Raw genomic sequence first — 26,201 nt, forward strand, 5'->3', positions numbered from 1 at the left:
GTAGCCCACACAGTGACGCCTGCAATTTAACTCTGAATTGTCTTCCCAGATCTCCTCAGCCCACCTCCCTCCCATCCAAAGTGTATGTTTGTATTATATCAGTAGACCACATATCGTTTTATCTTCTTTGGCTTTTTCACTGGCTGTTGTCTGACCTGGGTGGACCTTTCACCTTTGCCTCTGCCTATGCTTGAGGACTGGGTTAAATATCTTCTTCTCTACTGAGGATCTTTGAACATGACAGCTCCTTCGAGAGAACGTCTTGACCAGGCTCCATATTTCAGTATTTTCATCTCTTGTATGGTGCATTCACGTTCAGACAGATATATCATCACGTCTCATAGAAGGGCTAATTCTCACACACTTTCTCCTCAAAGGGTGGTCTTAAAGCAGTCGTCTGGACAGATGTTTTTCAAGTCGGGATCATGGTGGCTGGATTTGCATCCGTGATTATACAGGCTTCCATAACTCAAGGTGGCATCAATACGATTTTAAGTGACGCTTCCAATGGTGGAAGATTAAACTTCTGGAAGTAAGTGGCTGTTTACCTTCTGGCTAACTGAGTGCCTTCTTGTTTTCTTTGTAAGAAATGGTTTTGTTGAAATATTAAGTTTGTATTGGAAAATCAATAAGTTACTAATGATGTGGTCTGTAAAATTAAAGTGGGCAAGTAAATGTGGGAGGAGTTTATGCCAGTTGTTTTGAGGAGTTCAAGCATACTGATGTCGATGGATCATATGGTCAAAGGGTATTATGATGCGTCTTCCTCCTCCTTTGAACAGATTGAAAGTAGGGTAGGAAAAAATGTTAAGCAGAGGAAGTCTCTTAAAAGACAAATACCAAGAGACAGTAATTTCATTTGGGTAATTACTTTAACCAACGCAGAGAAATTCTCTGGCATTTAATATGTAGTATATTAAAATGGCATATTGTTAAATAATATTTCATGCATACATACCTATATCTACATATATTGTTTCCTAAAAATGGACCAGAAAAGTTATGGTTGATGTTTCATAGGGTAGCCTGGAACAGAACAAACATTTAAACAATGGAAAAATCTAGATTGCCTATCCAAAGCCTATCATACAATTTAAGAGAATTCTGAAAACACTGTCCCTTTGGTTCAAGAGTCAACTTCATGCACTGTGCTCAAGGTGGAAAGAATTTCATTTTTACCTAAGCCATGTTTTCTTCTCTTTAAGTAAGAGATTAGAAACCTGCAGTTACTAGCTAGGAAAAAAGAATATTTCATTTGGATGATTTTTGTTTCTCAGATAGCCTTTTTGATGTGTATTTTTCTTCTAATTTCATCTAGAATCTCCCAATATCTGGAAATATCATTGTTTACTTAATTGAATGGATTTAAAGTAGAAATACTTGTATTTTGACATTATAATTTTGGACATTTTTATGTATGTTTGTGAGTGTATATTGCTTGAGCATTCTAGAATTCTCAGACTCTTAGAAACAATTTGTATTTGCTTCCCTTTTCTTTCCATTCAGTTTTAATCCTAACCCTTTGCAAAGACACACGTTCTGGACAATTATCGTCGGAGGGACTTTTACATGGACCACCATCTATGGTGTCAACCAGTCCCAAGTGCAGAGATATATTTCCTGTAAAAGCAGACTCCATGCAAAACTGTAAGCCAAACTGTGGTGTATGAATTAATAACTACCATTGTTCTTATGGGAATGGTTCTGTAAGCCAACTTTAATTCAACTTAAAGTCCTTGTATCATGAAACTCCAACGAAGGATCAACTTTGACTGGCTCAGTAGCAGAGCCCCAAGTGGTACTAGAAGTTTTCAATCAAATATCTGAAAATATTGCCATAAATTATTATGTAAGTCACCCCCATCAAGTAAGTAAATGCCTCAAGAACGTACAGAAGTTAGAAAACTATAAATGAAAGTTCGATGTGAGAGTGATGTTTTTAGCATGAGGAAACAACAAATTAGAAAAGTATATGCAGCCTCGAAGCAGTGAAATGACCCTGTAGAGAAATGTAAGTTCCTTAAAACAATATAGCAGAGTGTTTATTTGAGAGAAGTAGTGGTACGCACCGTATTGTCAGCTCAGTCATGGGTTATGATGCCCTCCAACTTGCTTCTTAGATGGCCTTGTTCAAGTTGCTCAGTTTCACTGAGCTTCAGGTCTAAACTTGTAAAGGAGAACAAGCAATGCTATTACCACATGGGAAGTCTGGTAGAATACTGTGTGGGTCATGCACATGTAATTGTTTATGTCCTTTTCTGCTTTAAATTAATGGCACTTGAGGATAGAGAATGGGAGGAGCACATGGTATGAGGAGAAACCTGTCCAGGGAATACAGTGTATGTGTTTCTTGTTCTTAATGATGAGTGGTCTTACAAACTATGTTGGAAGAACTTTAGTGAATTGATATATATATATATATATATATATATATACATATATATATGTGTGTGTGTTTGTGTACATTTATATATGTATTTTATATATGCATATGTATATATGCATGTGTATGTATGTATATGCTGACCATGTTTAGCAGTTTATAATTTACTTTTTAAAATTAAACTACTTTTAAAATAAAATGAATAAGTTACTACTCTAATGCCTATTAAAATCCTTATTTTATTTTATGGTTAAAGGACTCAGTGTATTCTAATAGTTAGATAATATTATAAAGCCATAGATGACTGTGGATTTCGAGTAGGAAGACGTATTCATTGAGAAACAGCATCTACCAGAAGGATGTATAAATACATCATTGACTGATATCAAAGAAGACAATTATGTAGAAAAAATCGTTTTTGAGAATGAAAATATTACGTGCATTTATTTATTAAGTGTAATCATGATGTGCTCTCTTCTCCTTGTAACAGCTTCCTTGGTCTTTGGGATAGAAATTACAGCTGTTATTTGCCGGCATCCTCTCTTTTAGGTCTCTCTATGTCAACCTTGTGGGCCTCTGGGTGATCCTCATCTGCTCCGTGTTCTGTGGGCTTGCCCTGTACTCCAGATACCATGACTGTGATCCCTGGACATCTAAGAAAGTGTCAGAAGTTGACCAGGTGTGGAATCACATCTCTCTCACACATACACTGGTGATCTTACAAAGCCTGTGTGATGTTAGGAAGGAGCATTTTCGTTCTTGGAGAGACCCAGCAAGTGGGCGTAATGCAGGCAGTCACCTTTTGTGTCTATAAATCACTCGGCAAATCACTTGCCGAGGATAGAGCAAGTACGAAGGCTTCTGTGTCTAAAACCAAACTCTTGGACGGCCTGGACAATTTTCAAGCCAGATTATTTGGATGGAAAAACTCAGGGTTTGGAAGTGAGCATAGCTAACTGGGTTAATAAGAAACTATGCATAAAACATGGTGATGTTGACATTTGTGGGTATTGTCAAAGCACTTTTATAAACAACCTTCCAGTTTTTATTTACTTTAAAACTTTACATTTTTTTTCACTTGTTTCATTTTACGTTTGTGAGTGTTTTGCCTGCGTGCATGTCTATGTACCACGTGCATGCTCTGTGCTCCCCGAGGTCAGAAGAGGGAGACAGATTGTCTGGAACGGGAGTTATTAATGGTTGCGAGCTGCCACGTGAGTGCTGGGAACAGAATCTGGGTCATCTGCAGGAACCACCAGTGCTCTTTTTTTTTTTTTTCACATTTTTTCTTTTTTTATTGGATATTTTAAATTTACATTTCAAATGTCATTTCCTTTCCTGGTTTCCAGTCCATGAGCCCCCCTATCCCATCCCTCCTCCCCCTTCTTCTATAAGGATGCTCCCCCTCCCCAACCACACCACTTCCAGCCTCCCCTCCCTCACATTTCCCTACACTGGGGGGGGGGTCTAGCCTTGGCAGGACCAAGGGCCTCTCCTCCAATTGGTGCCCAACAAGGCCATCCTCTGCTACTTATGCAGCTGGAGCCATCCATGGGTCTGTCCATGTGTGCTCTTTGGGTAGGGGTTTAGTTCCTGGGAGCTCTGGTTGGTTGCTTTTGTTGTTCTTATGGGGTGCAACCTCTTCAGCTCCTACCACCAGTGCTCTTAACTTGGGGTGATCTTTTAAGCCCTCAGCTTCCAGTTTGAAATGCAGAAACAGACTGAAAGATGGACAGAGTTTGCATCCTGACTCTGTGCTTGAGATTCTGTATCAAGAGTCTTAACATTGCTTGATTTAGCCTCCGCAACACTGTAATCCCCATTTTACAGATAACTTAATGAGTCTCAGCAATGGTGTTTGTTTGTTGCTGTTATCGTTGTTTTATTTTTGTTTTTCCTAGACAGGGTCTCACTGTGCAGCCCTGGCTGTCCTGGAACTGCCTATGTAGTCCAGGCTGATCTCAAAGTCACAGAGATCCACCTGCCTCTGCCTCCAAAGTGCTGAGATTAAAGCAGTAGATGCGGCTCAGTGATGGTGTTTGATTAGCACGAGGTCACATTGGTACTACATAGAATTACTTCGAGAGTTCATCAGTTTTTTTTTTCACAATAGGCCAGATACTTTGGAATACGCTTCAAAGTCTATTTTTTACTTTTCACAATTAGACTCTGAGGCAGTGTGTTATTACTTTACTTTGAAAGATAAGGAAACTAAGGCACAGTGAGAAATTAGGTAAGCAGCTGGGCAGTCTTTAGACCCAGGCGCTCTGCCATTTGAGCTCCCGGGTCCTCTATAACACACACTTTCTTGTAATCTTGCAGCACAACTCAAACTTAGCACGTACTGACTCCAGGAGCCTGACAGGCTCCTGCAAAAGCTACTCTATAAAACCTGCTTGTTTTTCTGAGGCCTCAGAATGAAGATGGGTGGAATTTACATTGGTGGAAACGTAACTGCCCCAATATGATTGTGGGATTAGGAAATGAGAGGATTATTTTATATTAACTTTTAAATTTATTCTTGGAGAATTCATGAATGTATGTTGATTTTGTTTTATCTATTGGGATTTGCATAGACTATCTCTCCCTTTCTTTTTGGGAGACTATAAAATTGACTATGTATTGATTTGGTTTGATAGCAACTAACACTTGGGTATGAATTTTGGAATTTTTCAGCTTATGCCTTATTTGGTGCTGGACATTTTGAAAAATTATCCTGGTGTTCCCGGACTTTTTGTGGCCTGTGCTTACAGTGGGACATTAAGGTATAAAACTGACTCTATGATGGTATCGTTCCTATAAGGACTTAACGCTTGTTTTACTGTTATTTTGGCCAATGCATGAGAAAACGATATCTAGGAAGGGACTACTTACTTTAGATCATGGGTTCAGAGGGTTCAATTCGTGCTTACCTGGCTCTAGGCATCTTGAGAAAACATTCTGGTGATGGGAGCAGGCAGTGGAATGTCTTTTTCATGAATGAGGCCAGAGCAAGACAGAACCCCCAGTGATATACCCCGAGTGACCCACTTCATCCAAGCAGGTTCTACCTCTACTGTTCCTCAATAGCACCATCATAGCGTGCTCTGCCAAGCTACTAATCCATTTATTTTGACCCGCAAATGCCCTCAAGACAAATGCAGAGATGTGTTTTACTAATCCCTTAGGCATTTCCCTATTCAATCAAGTTGACAATTAAGATTAATCATCACAGTATCCTTCTTTTCTTATTGGCTACTTAAAGGGGTAAAGATGAATTCTGGTCATGGTCAGAAAATGGCCTAAAACGGGCAAACTCTTCCACGTATCCTTCTGTTGGTCAGCTACCTATGGAATCTTTCTCCTGTCATCAGGCACTAAACTTGACTAGGTCCCTGCTTTCTAACACAACATTGCATATCCAATACAGTCACAGTGGTGATGGTCACTGGATGGTAGCTTTAATATTTGCTGAGTATTAAACATGAATGCAATGTGTGTGAGGCTAGATCATGGTCACCTGCAAACAGACTCAAGTCTCCTAATCGCAAGTTGAACACTGTATATCTTCTAAGGACTCTTGCACCTCCCTATTGAACTTCCTAGTTATAGTCTCTTCTTATGTTTGATGTAGGGATTGTTATTACTAGGTGTATAGTATATGCTAACAAGGGTAGGAGATTAATATTGCAATATATGGTATGTTGCTGAGGGCTTACAGTGGTTCTTTTTATGTATACAGAAACAATATCTTAAAGTTGTTATGTGGCAATTTGAGGAATATATTCGAATTCATTTTATAGATACCAAAGGTCACCTGGGAAATAGAAGCAAGGCTAACTAATTCTTTGTCTTTTACATAGAGTCAAGTCTATGTGTGTTGCCTGACTCATGAAAGATAGTAGCTCCCAGAAAGACGGTACCATGATCACTAAAGATGAAAGAACATGGATCTATTTACATTATCTCATTATTTCGTGCGCATAAGTCTTTTGCCTACATGGTGGTGTGTGTACTGCATGCATGTAGCGTTCTCAGAGTTCAAGGGAGGGCATCAGATCTCCTGAGGCTTGAATTACAAGTGATTATGAGCTACTGCAGGTATTGGGGATCAAACCCAGTTCGTTTGGAAGAGGAGTTAGTGCTCTTAAACAGTGAGCTATTTCTCTAGCCCCATCTGCTTCTAATTTTGAAGTGTGAGTTTGCTTTTCTCCTCATTCCTGCTAAAAGTATCACTAAAATTAACATCATGAATTACAATTTTGCCTTCCTTCACAGCACGGTGTCTTCCAGCATCAATGCCTTGGCAGCAGTCACTGTGGAAGATCTCATCAAACCTCGCTTCAAGTCTCTCTCAGAGAAGTCTCTGTCTTGGATTTCTCAAGGAATGAGTAAGTTTCCTTCCTCACGTTTCCATTTGAGAGCAGTGTTGGCTTTGTTTTGGAGACACTAAAAATTGTCCTCTGAGGGATTTTAAGTTCCTCCTGGTATGAGTACCTGTCCAGCTACATGTGCTCACAATGCTGTGGGGCTGATCGTATCTGCAAAGAAGATGTGGCCACGAATGCAAACATTTAAGGTGACAGAAGTGGTGCACATTTATAACACTGGTCCTCAGGAGGCTGAGGCAGAGGGACAGGAGTTGATATAACCCGGTCTGAGTCTCTGTCTTAGTTAGGGTTTTACTGCTGTGAACAGACACCATGACCATGGCAACTCTTACAAGAACGACATTTAGTTGGGGCTGGCTTACAGGGTCAGAGGTTCAGTCCATTATTGTCAAGGCAAGAGCCTGGCACCATCCAGACAGGCATGGTGCAGGAGGAGCTGAGAGTTCCACACCTTCATCTGAAGGCTGCTAGTGGAAGATTCACTTCCAGGCAGCTAGGTGAGGGACCTTATCCACAGTGACACACCTACTCCAACAAGGCTACACCTCCTAATAGAACGACTTTCTGGGCCAAACATATTCAAGCCATCACAGTCTCAAAAAAGAAAAAAAATCTAATCATCAGAGAACCACCAAGGGCAGTGTCCAAGGATCCTGTTTGTTTGACCTTAGTGCTAAGACTCTCACTCTCGTTCCTGTTGAATAAGGATCTTTCTATGCAGCCAGCCTGGCTTTGAACACATGATCCTCCTGCCTCATCCTTCCGAATGCTGAGATGACAGGTGTGTGACATCATATCTGGCCTAATTTAGTCAAGGGCATCATAGACAATAACATGGCAATTGACTCGGCTTCTCATTAATTATGGACACCAAAACCCATCAGTGGTGACCATTCACGTTATATCAAGTGGAGCAGAATTAAGTTAAATCACCTGCAATACTATTTATATCTATATTAGGCCCTATAAACATCATTATCGCAAGAGCAGTTTGGGGGGGGGGAAGTGTTTTTTTTTTTCCCTTTCTTTCTGCTATGATCAGGAAATTCTTAACAAAAGTATGACTACTGGGACAAAGAAGTCAGTGCCAACACACACTGATTGCATAAGTAATTTCTTCTGTGTTGTTTTTCTTTTTTCTTTCCTTTTTTCATTTTAAGCACTGGAAATTATGTTGGTCAATTACAGTTAATTTTTTTTCTAAATGGATTGTTTTTTTTTTTAAATAAAATGCTCAGGGGAATACTATTTCTTAATCTTAAAAGCAATGCACATACTTAAGAAACTATCAAAGTCAGTGAATGTAAAAAGGAAAAAAAAACCTATCATTTATCAACAGAGGTTGGGGGTGGTGGTGTTGAGTAAAGCAGTTTGGTGAAAAGAGCGAGCCTGAATACTATACGGGTTGAAGTGACCTTTCTTTGCTAGTTTAACAGGAAAGGCTTAGGGCTGGATGCTGAAGGAGCTTCCGAGAGACTAGAGAACCAAGCCTCCAGTTGGTGTGGATTACCACTTCCCAGAACAAACAGGGAAAGTAGGAAGGCTCCAGTTCTGGGATTTATTATCTGTCCCCACCCCCACATTGTGGGGAGCAGAGTCCTGTACAGACAAATGTTTGTGGAGGATTAAATGTATAACACAATGTTGCTAAGTCTTAAAACCCCTGTAGTTAATTCCAGGGATTCTTTTCTTATGTAATCTACTGTTGTGACTAATCCCAGGCCAAGTATAAGGGCTTTGTTTGTCTTCCTTGTGACCGCCCGTTGGTCTCCTAGGAAAATGCCTCTTTCCTTGTCTTGCTGACTTTAATGTGGTATGTTCTCTCCTCACTGGTATTATCCACTTTGACTCAAACGTGCGGGTGCTCATTTTATTGAGGACTGTAATCCTCTGGGTCTATATGTGCCTTTTGTGTTGTTGTGTAGGTGTGCTGTACGGAGCTTTGTGCATCGGGATGGCTGCTGTGGCCTCGCTGATGGGAGCCTTGTTACAGGTGAGGGCCAACTCTAAAGACTGATGTCATAACTGCCAAATTGTTAGCTTCAGTGTTCACGTGACTACGTTCACATTTGGACGTGTCAAGGAACGAAGATGACCAAAGTATTTTTTAATGTTTATGTATTCCTGCCTGCCTCTATGTGTACCACCTGCAGGCAGGTGCCCACAGAGGTCAGGGGACATCTGAAACTCTGGAGCTGGTCTAAGAAGCAGTTTTGCTAGGGGTCTGATGTGGGTGCTGGCAACCGAAACTAGATCCTGTGTAAGGGTAGTAAGTACTCTTAACTGCTGAGCCTTCTCTCCAGACCCTTATTTTCAATATTTGAAAAAGCATACGTTGAGATAATTACAGACTTACATGAAATGAAGACAATAGTGGTTTTATATAGAATTTACTCCATAGCAATACCTGACAGGAGGATCTTGCTGGGACACTGTCACAGCCAGGGGTATTGGGTTGAAACAATGAGCATAGAGAATGATATGACCGTCATCAGGGTTCCACTTGCTATCTTTCACTGCCTCACCTAAATCTGTCTTCCTTCCCCCACTGGCCTCTCAAGAATCTCAAATCGACTTTCCATTCTTATAACTCTTTCATGATAATGATGTTATATAAAGGGAACCAGTACGATGGCTCGGGTTGCCAAGCCTAAAGGATGAGTTAGTTCGCCTATAGGGTAGACTATAGGCCTGCCTCTTGGAAGTTTTCCTCAAATTTCCCTCCAGGCAACGTAACACACATGCATGTGCCCACATACATGTGCACTTTCACACACACACATGCACACATACACATGCATGTACCCACACACATGGACGCATACATGTGCGTGCACACACACACACTTTTATACACACACACAATAAAAAATGTAATAACTTTTTTTTTTTTTTTGCCAAAAGTACTGTTGTATAAAGGTTCTGGGGCAATGGTTCAGGAGGCAACACGCTTGCTATGTAAGCATGAAGACTTGAGTTTAGGTCCTTAGCAACCACATAATAAAGCTAGGGGTGTCTGTAACCCAGACCTGAGGAGGCAGGTCCAGGCTGCCCACCAAGTCTAATTGGATTGGTAAGTTCACTGAGAGATACAGTCTCAAACATCAGGTGGACACATTAACGTGCACACAAAAGGATGTTTCGAAAATGAGATCCATTAGTAAGAAACGCTTTAGGTCTTCTTCGTTCTTGCTGTTGAGAGTGAATTTGGAGTGAAATCTGACCTTTCCCTATTATGAGGCGAACTTCTGGACCTCATGATATTTTAGCAGCTTCCTCTGACACAGTGTCAGAGGAACCCTGCCTTGTTGCCACCACTTTGAGTTTAATGTCTGATCAACACCTGAGTAGTCATGTTGAGTGTAGCTATGCAATATGTTATGGGACACTTAGTGGCAGTAAGGCTAATGGCAGCCCTAGACTGACTCAAGGGCCTTACCAGGTTGAGCTCTGTGTCAGTTGGTACCGGAATGCAGTCTGGCCCTAGGATTTCTAATCATGGTCCTCAGGGTTTCCAAGAGACAAGTCATTTTAGCACACATGCAAACGCTTCTGAACCTTAGAACAAAGTTTACCCTTACCAGGCTAACTCCTCTGTGGAGAAATGGCTGGTAACTGACCCAGTCTGAATGTAGGTATAAAGGAAGACTGTCTTGAATTCCAAGCATGGTGTCTTCACAGAGATTCTTCTAGTCATTTGGTCATCTGTCCCTGATGGTATCTGGTTCATAACACTGGCATGCTCCCCTACCAATGGTGTACTGCTCTTCCAGGATGGATCACAGCTAAGGTTCATCTTTGGTGCAAATTGAGCAGAAGGTAAGAGGTTGTCCCTGAGGAAGTTGGTTACTAAGACCAGTCCAAATCCTCAAATATGACAATGAGGTTTAGATGGTCCAAGTAGGTGGGCAGGATCGTTTTGACATTCATTTCTTTTTAATTTTATAGAAAGACTTCAATTTGTTACTAAAGAATAGACAGAGTAAAATTATTTTCTGGTCTTTTTTTTTTTTTTTTAGCCAAGTACATGTTTTCTTTTAAAATTTTTTCAACCGAAGAACTTCTACTCAGTTTGGTCTTTGACATTCTCACTCTGATTTAACCTTGAACCTTGAGTCTTTATTACTGTTCCCTCTTCTTTATAAGTCTCCCCTTCCTTCCTTCCTTCCTTCCTTCCTTCCTTCCTTCCTTCCTTCCTTCCTTCCTTCCTTCCTTCTTTCCTTCTTTCTTTCTTTCTTTCTTTCTTTCTTTCTTTCTTTCTTTCTTTCTTTCTTTCTTTTTTTCTTTCCTTCTCTCTCTTTCTTACTTTTTTCTTTCTGTCTGTCTGTATTTCTGTCTGTCTTTCCTTCCTTTTCCCCTTTCTGTCTGTATTTCTGTCTGTCTTTCCTTCCTTCCTTTCCCTTTCCTCCCTTCCTCCCCCTCTCCGTCTCCGTCTCCCTCTCCCCCACCCTCTCTCTCCCCCACCCTCTCCCTCCCTCTCTCTCTCTCTCTCTCTCTCTCTCTCTCTCTCTCTCTCTCTCTCTCTCTCTTTAAGACTGAGTTTAACTAGAGTCACCTGTGTGGCCACGGGTTTGGCACAATGTGCCGAGGCTGGTGAACTCCTCAGTGGGTACACAATTGAAGACAATGGCTAGCCTTCCTCAAGAACCTGTCAGTAACCAGTCATTCAGCAGGAAGAGTTAGGGCCCCATAAGCTTGTCCCAGCTCTGTGACTGGTGACAGGCCCATTGACATGCACTTCTATGAGAAATTGAGGAAGCAGTGGTCTGGAATTCTTTCCGACCAAAAGGTTTGTGTAGTATGGTGAACACGTCATTGTGGGTCTTTTTTAAAGTCTGTTTTTGCTTCCTCTATGTACTTTGAGTCTCCGTGGTAGCAATTGTTACCAGGAAAAACATACTAAAGCTGCCAATCTGGCCACCAGCAAAAGGTAGTGGCAGACTCCAACATGAGAATGGTACTAATGTCATGGGAATGCCTTGCAGCTAGAGTTCTTACAGCAGAGTCCCCTCTCTAGCCCTCTGAAGAGCGCCTGTCTTTGAAGTGATGCACTTGCTAGCTGTCTGCTATAAGGACAGGCAAACTCTATTGGAAGTTATGCAGAATGGTGCTACCAAGCAGGTTCACTTTCAGTAAGCCTTGAGGTAGATGTACCCATTCACTCACCAACTTAGACAGCTAAATACCAACTTTTCCACATACAGGGAGCTGAATTCACTAATATTCCTATCCTACAACCAGGAGAGCTCCGGAGAGTAACTCATTGGCTATGACTGTTCTGCCAGGACTTTTATTGGTGTATTTCTCAGCATTTCAGACTTTCTCTTTACATTCTGTGCTGCCTGAAGATATGGTAGGAGGCGGTCGAGATCCAAACTTTACTAGATCAGATCACATCTCTGTTCAAGATTTATATCTTGGATGTCAACTCCAGCACACATGTTGCCACCAGACCTTGCTGCTTAGTCTTGAGTCCTCTTGGTAGCCCCATACTGTTCCCACATGCCATAAGTCGGAGGACTTGATGTTCTTATCTAATTGTGTTTCCTCAAATTGCTCACTGGTATTTAGAGTTGAGGGGACTGATAGCTTCTACTAGGGATCATTTTGACACCTCCCCCCCCCCCCCCCACTGAGCAGCCAGCGTTTCATCTGCTGAGTGTGCCTCCATATATTTCCCACAATCCATCTGGTCATTGCAGCCCAGTCCTGATAAGTATAAGAACCACTCTTCCCTCACTGCTGGTGAATCTGCCCTCTATCCATTGTTGAACTCCACTCTTTTCTATTTCCCTGCTTGTTCATCTGGATGTTGACTACTCTAGACTCCCTGATGATGAATCAGTTAAATTCCCATCAGATTGTTCTGAGAATGAGAAAGACTTATTTTTTAAATTGTTGTTTTTTTAAATTTTTTAAATTTTTGTTTTTTTAAAATTGTTTGACCTTTGACATTCAAATTCAGGTAACTTGTTCATTACTGATCCTCAAGAGTTTAAACATAAACTTTATCATGGCTGTAAGATAAATGACAGCTATGGGCTATCCAAGTGACTGTGTCTGTGAGCCACTTAGTTCTATGATAAGACCCGATCATGGGGAATTCCAACCTTCTTCCATAGATTTCCAGGAAGCAGGCCATCTCAGGAGATGTGATTTTCAGAAACTATTCAGATTTACTCTTACCAAATCGACTCTCTTTATGAAAGAAGAATTCAGCAACTATGCTGGACTGAATACAGGTATAACAACATAGAAGAATTCTCCAGAGCTGGAGGATGGCCCTTTGATAGAGATTCTTCTGATCAGGTGTCCAGTGACATCCTCCTGCTGTCTGTCTTGTAAGAGGGCAGTCAGAATGAGCTGCTGCTTGTGAGGATGTATAAGGTGTGTCCTTCATGAACAGTAAATCAGGGATGAAGTTATTTGGTTTATTCCTGAGCCTACATCCTTCTCACATGCTAGTTCGCGTCCACAGTGTCCACTCATTCCTCACTTCACAGTGTAGACGTCTGAAAGAGTTCATTTGAATGAAGGATCCAGTACACATCTTCTAACATTTTCTTCATATACTGTCTGACTCATTCATTCCACTCTGTTTGGCCTCTTGGTGGACAAGTCACCATGTCCCTGCTCTCTCATGGTCTTAGTTATTTCTTTTTGCATTTTAATTGACCTATAAAGCTATACATATTTTATGGCATAATATGTTTGAATTCATGTGTGTATTTCACTAGTTCAAATGTGGTTAAGTGTATGTCTCAAGTGTTTATGATTTTGTGGGGATGAAAACATTCAAAATCTCTCATTGTAGCTTTGTCGAGACTTGCAGCCCATTATCACTATTCATCTTCACAGTCCTGAGCATCATCCCATCAGGACATATTTCCCTTATAAAATCACTGCTCAGTACCCATGGAATGACTGTTCATTTTTAGCCCACCCAGTCTTCAAAACTAGACATTAGATCACTGGGGCTATTAGGTTATTAAGAGCATGTGCATCTTCAAGCAACATTTGCATTCCCTCATGATTCATGTTTGCAAATGTCTTTCGGTCTCATGGCCTTTGTATTTCCATATCAAAGAAAAGTTTCAGTCATCCAAATAGACTTTAACCCTTTCTCTACACCATTGGATCATTGATTTTAAATCCAGTGTTTCAGTCTGATTACATCTATATCAGATCAGATCAGAAATGCTCACGGATTTTATCATTATATCTGGCCATTTTGCAGTTCTTATCCACTGTCTTTTTTTGGAGGAATATGTGGATACCACCAAAGCATAGAAGAATGTTGTGCTGTATTGTTAAAAGGCTGAGAACAGGTGTCTTGATTTATGCATGCCCTGATGGTTTATGACTGTTTGTCCTCTTTGCATCATGATACCTGTGTGTGTGTGTGTGTGTGTGTGTGTGTGTGTGTGTGTGTACGTGTGTGTGTGTGTGTGTACATGTGTTGAGGAGGGGATCTCATACATACATGTGCCTAAACCAGAAGCTGACATTGGATGTCTTCCTCAATTGTTCCCCACGTTTTGGTTAAAAATCCTATTTTGAGATAGGATTTCTCACTGAACCTGGAATTTACTACTTCAGATAGACTAGCTGCCCAGCAAACCTCATGAATCCTCTTCTCTCTTTCTCCTTAACACTGCGATTAAAGGCATGAACTGCCACGTCTAGCTTTTGTGACTGTAGGTGCACGCAAAGCAAGCATTTTAGAGACTGAGCCATCTTCCCAGCCCCCTGTGTTGACTTTAAAATTGTTTTTAAGTTGTGTATATGTGGTCGTTTGGGAGAATATGTGCATTTGAGTGTAAGTACCTGTGGAGGGTAGAAAAGGGGATCTGATCTCTTAGAGCTGAACTCAGAGGCAGTTGTGAGCTCCCTGATGTGGGTGCTGGGAACTGAATTCAGGTCCTGCACAAGAAAGATACGCACTCTTAACCACTGAGCCATATTTCCATCCCTTTGTTGCCTATTTGAGGGTATCTGAAAAAACAAACAAGCCAAGTGTGGTAGTGCACACCTTTAATCTCAGCACTTGGGTGGTAGCAGCAGCAGGAACCCTGTGAGTTCAAAACCAGCCTTGTCTGTATAGTGAGTTCCAGGACAGCCAGGGCCACATAGTGAGATGGAGCACTACAAAAACAAACAAATAAACAAAAAGTCCAAAGAAACAAACCACCTGAGGTTGAAAAGCAGAAATTTCTAGCCGTTGATGATCTCCAATGACAAGACTATCATGAATACAATTTTGTGATTTTTTTTTCTGGTGGAGACTGAACACTTTAATACCAACCCTGCTAGGATTGTTTGAAAAACTATGTTTGGGTTTGAGATGTCTAACGGTCGACTTTCTGTTATTTTTGTAGGCAGCACTTAGCATATTTGGCATGGTTGGTGGACCACTTCTGGGCTTGTTTTCTTTGGGCATCTTGGTCCCCTTCGCCAACTCTGTGGTAAGTATAGCTTAGTGGATTGTATCTGAAGGTTACCTCTCCCAATTACATCTTCCTTTTCCGCACCGAAGCCGTGGCTGCTTTGCGATCTGTCACTAGTGACTTCTCTTGGTGATTTGATTTGGATAGCGTGGGCACTGAAGAGCTGTGCACTGAGAGCTTGCAGGTAGGAAGCCAGTGGAAATAGAGCCAAGGTAGTACAACTTCAATACTCACAGTGTGAATAAGCCAACGTCTTTAAATGTGCATTTACATTCTTGCTTCTTTTAAAATTGGATATCCAGGCTTTAAGGAAGGAGATCAATAGGCTCTGATGGTTTGAAAGATTACGCGTAGTCAGAGCACAGCAAAGAGAAAAAAAATTACATCTTAACTACCATGACCACAGTTTATTCTTCTGGAGCTCCAAGATGGCGTTCTTGGACATCATTCCAGCCCCGAGCAGTTGGAGATGAATATAATTGGCAATATTATTTGAAAAGAAGTGGTATCTCGGCTATTATACCTAAGCATGTACACCTCGAAATACAAAAATCTGGAATAAGTGACATCGAACAATTTCTCTGGAAATCAATAGGGAGTTCATTTCCATTATAGGGTGAAGTTCTAGAAAGACCTAGAATGTATGGAAGTGAATGTCAGACATTTATAGCTTAACCATCGGTTCCGTAAAGAGGGAATGAAGTTAACGGGCCTCCTGTACTCTAGGCAGACACTCTTGGCTTCGCCCATGTTGATCCTGACTTTCTCACGTTGAATCTACCTCAAAGAAAATGACACTGTGTTTCTTCTAAAAGCGCTCTTGTTTTTTTTTCAGGGAGCCTTTGCCGGTCTGTTGGCCGGATTTGCCGTTTCTTTATGGGTAGGAATCGGAGCCCAGCTTTATCCTCCACTTCCTGAGAGAACCTTACCATTGTCCCTTGAAACCCATGGCTGTAACAGCACGCACAACGGGACAGACTGGATGTCAACCACAGAGATGCCATTTTCTACTAGCGCTTTCCAGATACACGACGTGGAAAGGTGTGTTACGTCTTTAAAACTTGGGTGACAAATAGGAGACTCCAGTTTTGTTTTGTTTCTTTTCTTTCTTCTTTTGTTTTTATCTTGCTTATGACCGTGCTTCTTCCTAACCCTGAGAAGAGTTGACTCTCTGTGGTCTTCTCGCTGTGCTGTTTTATATATTCCTACAGTATAAGGACAGCAAGTGACATGGTTGAAGTTGTAGTGAGCTATCCTGTAGCTGCCTGGATAGAGTTTCCAGCTGTTCGGATTGAGTTTGAGTTCCTTAACTTCTTAATAGTTGATGAGTATAGCTTGATAATTCTGTCTTAATTCTTTATAACTCATGAAGTTGACCACCCTTTAATATGTTTATTGGACATTCAGATATCTACTTTTGTCACCTGCCTCTTTTATTTATTTATTTATTTATTTATTTATTTATTTATTTATTTATTTATTTATTTTTATTAGATATATTTCTTTACTTACATTTCAAATGGTATTCCCTTTCCCAGTTTCCTGTCCATAAGCCCTCATCCTCTTTCCCTCCCCCATATGGGTGTTACCCCCATTCACCCCTCCTTACTCCCCCAGACATTGCCCTGCACTGGAGGTCCAACCTTGGCAGGACCAAGGGCTTCCCTTCCCACTGGTGCCCCAACAAGGTTATTCTCTGCTACATATGCAGTTGGAGCCCTGGGTCAGTCCATGGGTAGTGGTTTAGTCCCCGGAAGCTCTGGTTGGTGGGTATTGTTGTTTTTATGGGGTTGCAAACTTCTTCAGCTCTTTCAATCCTTCCACTAATTCCCCCCAAGGGGGTCCTGTTCTCAGTTCAGTGGTTTGCTGCTAGCATTGACCTCTGTATTGGACATGCTCTGGATGTGTCTCTCAGGAGAGATCTATTTCTGGTCCCTTTCAGCATGCACTTTTTAGCATCATCAATCTTATCTAGTTTTGGTGACTGTATATGGACCACATGTGGGGCAGGCTCTGAATGTCCATTCCTTCAGTCTCTCCTCTAAACTTTGCTTCCATATCCCCTCCTATGGATATTTTTTTCCCCTGTTAAGAAGGAGTGGGAGCATCCGCATTTTGGTCATCCTTCTTCTTGAGCTTCCTGTTGTCTGTGGATTGCATTTTGGGTAATTTGAGCTTTTGGGCTAATATCCACTTATCAATGAGTGCATACCAAGTGTGTTTTTCTGTGATTGGGTTACCTCACTCAGGATATTTTCTAGTTCATTCCATTTGCCTATAAATTTCATGAAGTCATTGTTTTTGATAGCTGAATAATATTCCATTGTGTAGATGTACCACATTTTTTGAATCCATTCCTCTGTTGAAGGGCATCTGGGTTCTTTCCAGCTTATTATAAATAAGGCTGCTATGAACATAGTGGAGCATGTGTCTTTGTTGTATGTTGGAGCATCTTTTGGGTATATGCCCAGGACGGGTATATCTGGGTCCTCAGGTAGTGCAATGTCCAATTTTCTGAGGAACCTCCAGACTGATTTCCAGAGTGGTTGTACCAGTTTGCAATCCCACCAACAATGGAGAAGTGTTCCTCTTTCTCCACATCCTTGTCAGCATCTGCTGTCACCTGAGTTTTTTATCTTAGCCATTCTGACTGGTGTGAGGTGGAATCTCAGGGTTGTTTTGATTTGCATTTCCCTGATGACTAAGGATGATGGACATTTCTTTAGGTGCTTTTTTTGGCCATTTGGGATTCCTCAGCTGAGAATGTTTTGTTTAACTCTGTACCCCATTTTTAAATAGGGTTATTTGGCTCTCTGGAGTCTAAGTTCTTGAGTTCTTAGTATATTTTGGATATTAGTCCTCTATCAGTTGTAGGATTGGTAAAGATCTTTTCCCAATCTGTTGGTTTCCACCTTGTCCTAATGACAGTGTCTGTTGCCTTACAGAAGCTTTGCAGTTTTATGAGATCCCATTTGTCAATTCTTGATCTCAGAGCATAAGCCATTGGTGTTTTGTTCAGGAAAATTTCCCCAGTGCCCATGTTTTTGAGACTCTTTCCCACTTTTTCTTCTATTAGTATGAGTGTATCTGGTTTGATGTGGAGGTCCTTGATCCACTTGGACTTAAGCTTTGTACAGGGTGATAAGCATGGATCAATCTGCATTCTTCTACATGCTGACCTCCAGTTGAACCAGCACCATTTGGTCACCTGCCTCTTTAGGACTGTCCCAATTTTCAACAGACTTTCTGTCTCTTTCTTTCCTGCTTATTTGGGATGTTTTAAAATATGTTTTAAGAATTTTTTTCTCCATCAATGGCTTACATTTTTACTTTTTGCTAATTTTATATTTTTTTTAAGAAATCACTATGTATCTTTTCTTACATATTAGTCCTTTGTAAACTTGTTGAAGAAATCATTGCCTACTTTGAGGTCACAAAGATATCCCTCTTATTTATTTGTTTGTTTGTTTATTTATTTCTGGTTTCTTAAGACAGTTTCTTTGTGTAGCCTGGCTATCCTGGAACTGGCTATGTAGAGCAGGCTGGCCTTGAACTCAGAGATCCACCTGCCTCTGCTTCCCGAGTGCTAGGATTAAAGGTGTGTGCCACCATGTTTAGCTATTCTTTTAATTTTTAAATCAAAAGTTTTGTTGTTAACTATATACATTTAAGAAATGTAATCCATTTGGAGCTGAAGTAAACAGTGCGATCAAGATTGATTTTTCTTCATGTAGAATTTTAATAAATCAATCCCTCTTCTTGAAGAGACAGCCCCGTCCCTTCCCCTCGTCCATCAAGATTTGTTGGCCACTAAGCTAATGTAAATCAAAGGTCCTAGGGATCTGCTTCTTGAGTCACTGTTCTATGCTATGTTTTCTGTCTTTGCCCAATACCAAGCTATCTCAATGTCATTGGTTCATCTCAGCATGTTTCCCTTCTTCCTGGGTTTTTGGCTTCTGAAATTCTCAATACTCCCATTTTGCTGGTGCCTTAAAGACATGTTTCTCCACATTGTTCTTAGCAGGGTGGCTGATCCTAATTAAACTGCTTTATTGAAGCTGAAAGTGACATCACACCTTCCCACAGGTCATCTCCAGTCACACATCAAAGTTTAGCCCTCCCCTCTCTACCCTGTTCTTGTTATATGGCACTGCTCCATTTTTTTTTCTTACGGGACTTTCTATCACTTTTTAAAAACTGCTTATTGGATTTCTCTTTCGCTGGATAGTAATGTCTGTGGTCTGCAGTTTTCTTCTGCCTTACTTATGGTTGACTTCAATGATAAGAACAATATTTGGACCATATTGAAGAGTTGAATGAGGAAACACAGACACTTAATATTTTATTACATATGTGTGTATCATCGGCTTTGGGTTACAAAGTACCAACTTGATGAAGGAAAATGATTTTGGCTCATGGTTTTAGGGATTTCAGGCCATGTTGGCTCCATACTGGTACTTCTGAGCTTCTCTGGCATAGCAGATCATGGTAACGGCATGTGTTAGACGGGGTTGCTGGGAGCAGAGGGAAGGAGGAGGGGCTAGGCATCCAGCGTCCCCTTTGAGTGATGCCCACATTGACCTACCTTCTCTCTACTAGGTTTTATCTCCTGAGAGTTTACCATTGCCAATGGTTTGGGATGAAGATCAAGCCCTTAAGACAGGAGCTTTAGGGCGCACTTATTCAAACTACATAGGCTTGCTAACCTAGGAGGCAAGTTAGGCAGGCTTGGTGTGAAACCAGTTTATTTCTAATAAAGTGACGATAACCACTCAGAAAAATAGGGCAAACCTAGTTATTTAGAATAAGTCCTCCTAAAATGTCATTTGAGGGATCTGGGTTTTACTAGATCACAAAAAGAAACTAAGAAGGCAGGCATTCGTGGAAGATTGTTGTAGTTACATTGGTCACTGGTCTACAGGGACGGGATAACACAGTGCACTAGGCGACTGCAGCCTCATGGCCTGTGTTTCTCCTGAGCCAAAGAACTATGGTACTTTATTCTTATGATATTTAAAGTCCTTTCTCATGTGTATGGTCGAAGTGAAGCCATATTTTAAACCCCTAATCCAATAGTTAGAGATCAGCATTCTTGATGATGACATTATAATGGTTAAATATTGCATTTTTACTTTCAGGATCATCGAAACACACAGGTCTTGTTGCCAGGAACATGGTGAATCATTGTAGTTATCATTTTGGTATCTTTCAGGAGTGCACTGATGGACAATTGGTATTCATTATCATATCTGTACTTCAGTACCATTGGAACCCTGACAACGTTGCTGGTGGGGATTCTTATCAGTTTAGCAACAGGTAATTATCTTAATGTTGTTCCGTTCACTTCTAGAAACACAAGAGTCCCCATGTATGATTTGTAGCTATTCATGGTACTTCACTATGATCCTATGAATGATTGAAATCATTTGTTTTTTTTTTTTTTTTGAAAAATTTTACTCACAGTGTTTGGAATCCTAAAATTAAGTCAAAAGACCCATCACTACTGCAATCTTGGTTCAGCCATTTAATAGCTGCCTGGATCCAGGCCAGGTACATAACCACCCCACTCAGAGACTTAGCATTGCTATGTGTACACTGAGGATGATGAAGGCAGGTTGCTAGAAGATAAAGCTCAGCTGTATGAGAACCCTTACTTCCATAATGCCCTGTCAGAAAGGGAGAAGCTGTGTGCGTATTTTGGCAACAGCGGTATGCTACGATCTTCTCATGGTCCAACACGGACTCTTCAAGAATTTCAAAAATGTACCCACGTGGGAAAGACAATAACCATGGCATTTCTGTGTGAGCATAGTAGGAGGCCTTTGGAAATGTTCATGAAGAGTGAACATAGTTTTAATAATCAGTTGGTAATGCATGGAGTGGAACTTGTCACTGGGAATGGTGATTTTTGTCCTGAGTTTTTATTTTGTTCTCATTGTGGGCATTCTTTTGGCCCCCTTCCTAGGTCGGAGTCCCCATTAGAGGGTGGAGACAGAAGAAGAACTTGCAGAGTAGCAAAGACCAGCTATGGTCTATATCCCACAGTTTCTCATGTGCATTTATGCTTCTAGTTTAGTTTTTAAATCGGTTTTACCTGCTCATATGTAGTGTGCTGCATGTTTGCCTGCTGCCCACAGAGGCCAGAAGGAGGTGCCATATTTAGTCCTCCTTACCTGCAATTCTGAGCCATCATGTGGGCGCTGGGAACCAAATCCTGGTTCTTTGCAATGGCAGTTGGTGATCTTTTAACTGCCCAGCCATCTCTCTTACCCCCACGTTTATTCCTTTAATTGAGTGGATCTGTCTTATACAGCACATTCTTGAGGAGGACAGGGAGGAGACGTTTTGAAAAATTTTACATGTCCAAAAAATGTACCCATGCGTGACTGAGAATTCGAGTATAAGTTCTATGTGAAAGCATTTAAATCTCAATTTCCTTCTCCCATGATGCTATTGAAGGCCAGTGCTGGGCCTCCTGCTGACAGTTCCAATGGTACATTAACTACCTTGCCCTCTGACCATGTAACTCTGAAGTCTCATGTCTCTCTACCCCAGAGCATTTTCTTAGCTATCCTTTTGTAATTTCTCACTATTTTCTGTTTTATCTTTCTGGAAGACTTCTATTAGTCACACATCTGCATTGGGAAGATTCCTTCAATTTTCTTGTCTTTTCTTTCCTATTTTCCATTGTTGTCTCTTAGGTTTAATCCATGACTATTTTCCCCAATTATGCTTCCAACAATTCTCAAAGGAGCGTCTGATCCAGTTTGAGAGTGGACTGTAGGGGAGGAGGGTAGGGAGATTCTCACAACATCCGGGTGAGTGATCACAGAGGCTGGGATTGGGGTTTGGAGAATGTGCTGGGTTCCTAACCCCGCAACCTCTCTCTCACATGCCTATCAGTAGCAGCAAAAGCTGCATTATCTTCTTTATCAATTAGCCAGCGTCCCATGCTTGGTCCCAATATGCAGTGTTGCTGCTCAGTTTACACTACACAAAGCTAGCAGCAGCCTTTTTGTAGGATCTGTTGACAATGCTGGATTTTTGGCATCTGGGTAATGCTGCTTGCAACCTTGTTGCCTTTGTATTGGTAACTGTAGTGTTTGAATTCACTTTCCGAAAGGGTTGTGCTTTCCTCATAGAAAATTAACACAGTAGCCTCATGGCTTAATATGCGCGCGCGTGTGCGCGCGCGCACACACACACACACACACACACACACACACACACACACACGCGCGCGCGCGTGACTGATGCTCCTTACAATGAGCTCTAAGTTATGAGAAATCTATAGGAATCCAGACGGACACCGTGACTGGAATTTCAGCTCCATTTGACTCTATACTGAGTGCTTGTTTCTGTCCCGGTGAAACAGAAGCAAGTGCTGTGGCCATGCCCAAATATTAGCAGATAGAAAAGTCACCTTGGAAACCAGGCTTGGTGGTCCACGCCTTTAATCCTGGCACTCGGGAGGCAGAGGCAGGTGATTGCTGTGAGTTTAAGGCCAGCCTGGTCTACAAAGTGAGTTCCAGTACAGCCAGGGCTCTGTCACCCAGAAAAACAACAACAACAACAACAACAATGAAACAACCAACCAAACAAAGAAATCTGGCAATCTTGGAAATCTGGCTCGAAAATCAAGGGTTCTGTGTCTCCGCAGTTCCAAGTCGAAGCCACAGTGCAGGATCAGTGTTTCAAGCTCATCTCAAAGATGTAGAGAGTGGTGGTCTGAAGACCGTGTTCTTGGTTCTCAAAAGCATTTTAGTTGGTCCTCCAAGACAAAAACAAATAAACGCACACACACACATACAAAAGGAAAAGAAAAATGAAAGGCAGACAGACGGCAGACAGAAAGCAAAGCCGAAACCTTAGAGAGGAGAATTTGCACGAAACATCTGTGAGCAGGCAGAATTTCACTTTCTTAACTCATAATTTCTCCACACCTGTAACCAAAAGCCAGGGAAAGTAGTTTCACTGGCAGAGGCACAGAGATGGAGAGGCAGAGGGGCAGAGGGGCAGAGGGGCAGAGGGGCAGGGAGTAGAGGGAGAGGCAGACAGATTGCTACTTTATGGAGAGGTCATATGGGCTGCTTTTATTAAAAATCATTTTTGGGACAGACAAGCCTTTTATCCAGGTGGCACCAACCTAACCAGGTTGGGTTAGGGTTGAGAGTTATTATCTATCTATCTATCTATCTATCTATCTATCTATCTATCTATCTATCTACCTACCTACCTACCTACCTACCTACCTACCTCTATCTATCTATCTATCTATCTATCTATCTATCTATCTATCTATCTATCTATCTATCTATCTATCGGTTAGGGGGTCTGAGATCTAGGAGAGGAGAGTGGCAGCTGGGTCTTCAGAACAACTTTCAAGGTTTGCTTTGCATTTTCTGTGTGTATAAAGTTGAATTTCATAAGTCAAGTGCCTGTGTGATGGGGCGGGACTCACTTTGTAGTTAAAAGACGTCTGTCTAACAATGTAAATAATGTCTTTGTTTTTCAGGAGGAAGAAAACAGAACTTAGACCCCCGATTCTTACTAACCAAACAGGACTTTTTATCCAATTTTGATGTTTTTAAGAAAGTAAGTTAGGTTTTGTTTATCTTAAAATTAGGGAAGTGGGTTTTTAATTATCTGAACAGAGAGCAATAGTTAGTCCCCAGTTCTTTTCTTGGACAGGCACACAGAAGAGATATTTCTATATCGTTGTCTGTATGTGTAAACGTGTACCTGTAGGTATAGGTATGGAGTTAATAGATAAGAACTATTTAAGAGAATATGTGGATACCGACAGATAGTTCATAACTTCTTCACACACATGGACATACATTGTATACATTGTACACATTGTACACCATCGTAGCTTCTGCTCCCTTACTTAGACTGGATCTCACTCTCCCTCAATAGATCACCAAGCTGACTTAGATGAACAAGAACAGTAGGTATCAATGATCTGTCATCGAACAAGTAACGTTTCTTTCGTAAAAATTTTCATGTGACTCCTTTTCTTTCAGAAGACTCATGTTTTAAACTATAAAATGCATCCTGTGGAAGACGGTGGAACTGATAACCCGGCCTTCAACCACGTGGAGCTGAACTTCCCAGACCACAGTGGCAAGATCAATGGGACTCGCTTGTGAAGCTTCTCCAGGGCTGGATGCTGTTGTATAATGTCTGGTTTTTTTTTATTATTAAAAAACATGTTTTAGGATAGTTGGATCAGATCAGTTCTTTTCCTATGAAGACTGTTTGGAAGATATGTTTTGTTAAAGCTAAATCCCGATTTGGTTTACTCTATACACTGATTTATTGCTGGTATTGCTGTTATTGGAGCTAGGAGTTTCTCCAGGAGCTCATACATGTATGGAAGGCAGATACAGACATACACACATGATACTTGATAATCAAAGGCATATTCTTCACATGTGGACATTACTGACAATATTTTACATGCCTTTGGTGCTAGTATGTATGTTCTGGGATCTTTACTAGAATCATAAATCTCAGAAAGAGGTTTCTTTCTTCCCCCTACGTGTTTTGTTTCTAGGTAGCAGGGACATGAGGAGCAGGAGGAGAACATTTCTGTGGGCTTTACTTCTTTTGGATCACCCCTTGCTCTAACCTTGCCACTGAGTCTGCTTCTGAATGGGTAAATAACAGCATCCCGCCTAGCAGACGTTAGGGACCCAATGACCAAGTTCATCTTTAATACATTCTTGGGTCTGTTTTTTTTTTCTCCCCTGAGATTCCTTACGATTGGCCAAGTACAGTGCTTGTCATAGACTCTAGACCTATTGACTTAGATTATAGACCATTGACTGTAGACTATCAACTATCATCGACTATTGACTACAGACTATAGTTTTTATCTTATAGTTCTACTAACCTTGCCTTTGTAGGGCACATTGCCTGTTCTTAACTGTTCCAGCTTTTTGTTTATTGCCCTGGGCTTAGAAATATCTTGAGACACCCAATATAAACCATGTCACTTCTGTCCTTCAGTCCCTAGGTCCCAGCCTGTACTAACACATGTTTCTTGTGTATTGTGTAACCCAAGAACATTATAAATTTGAAAATGCTGAAGTCCCATGAAGTCACAGAACTGCTTTTAGTGCTGTTAAATTGAATTACCAATTCATATAGTTAAAGAGCTAAACTTCATAGGGAAATGCTACCTTATTTTTTCACATGTTCCAGATTACTAAATACATGCTTTCTTTTATTTTCTAAGATTTCAGGCAGTAGCTTCAAAAGTAGCCATTTATTTGGCTATGTTCATAGCTACAACCTGTGTTACAGAGTTTCATCAATAACTTATTTTTCTATAATACACACATTAGATATTGTTTAAAATTTTTAAAAAAGGTTTTCAATATTTTAAAAAAGAGAAATATTGATTTTTAAAAATAATTTATAATTTTATACATATTTTTGGTCTGTCATATTTGAAGGCTACACTATTTACTTTTAAAGGCTGTTAGCTGACATCAAAAACTAAAAATACCAAAAATTAGCATTTATCTGAAGTAAAGAGATTTAAATGTCATTTGAATCAACTATGAATTCACGTATTTCTTATGTATATAGAGCTATTTATTGATTACTATATTTGTAAACAAAAATCAAGTTTTGTGACTATATCACAGTACTCTAATGAGCATGGTCATATAAATTTTTTATATGCAATCTTATATAACTATGATTTGAAGTATAGTTATTTATTAAGTGATTCTGTATATATATATGTATATATATGTACATATATATATATGAATGATGCTTCAGTTTTGGCAATGAGAATCAGTTTATTTGAGTAACTTTTTCTTTGATCTGGTTGCACAGAGGTTACCCAATGTGTTCTTCATGAGAAATGGTATTCCAAACGAGTTTGATAGCTTCCTGTACGACGAAGTCTGTCCTTCTGATATTTGGAAATGTCAGTGTTTTATTTTTACAAACAACAGGAGTGCTAAACAAGAGTTCTTAAAA

General features: G+C 40.7%; 1 protein-coding gene across 1 annotated transcript in view; it reads left to right on the forward strand.

Moving 5' to 3' along the window:
- Slc5a8 (solute carrier family 5 member 8) overlaps positions 1-24,418 on the forward strand; it is a 40,906-nt gene extending 16,488 nt beyond the window's left edge. The window contains exons 5-15 of the mRNA NM_001191987.1: positions 378-532; positions 1,507-1,647; positions 2,933-3,062; positions 5,060-5,148; positions 6,641-6,753; positions 8,679-8,746; positions 15,132-15,218; positions 16,036-16,241; positions 20,413-20,516; positions 23,716-23,795; positions 24,227-24,418. Coding sequence (NP_001178916.1) covers positions 378-532; positions 1,507-1,647; positions 2,933-3,062; positions 5,060-5,148; positions 6,641-6,753; positions 8,679-8,746; positions 15,132-15,218; positions 16,036-16,241; positions 20,413-20,516; positions 23,716-23,795; positions 24,227-24,352 — 1,299 coding nt within the window. The 3' untranslated portion in view covers positions 24,353-24,418. The remainder of the gene's footprint in view (positions 1-377; positions 533-1,506; positions 1,648-2,932; positions 3,063-5,059; positions 5,149-6,640; positions 6,754-8,678; positions 8,747-15,131; positions 15,219-16,035; positions 16,242-20,412; positions 20,517-23,715; positions 23,796-24,226) is intronic.
- Positions 24,419-26,201: the final 1,783 nt, after the last annotated feature.

Source organism: Rattus norvegicus, chromosome 7 (assembly GCF_036323735.1).
Source record: "Rattus norvegicus strain BN/NHsdMcwi chromosome 7, GRCr8, whole genome shotgun sequence".
In the NCBI taxonomy this organism is placed as follows: domain Eukaryota; kingdom Metazoa; phylum Chordata; class Mammalia; order Rodentia; family Muridae; genus Rattus; species Rattus norvegicus.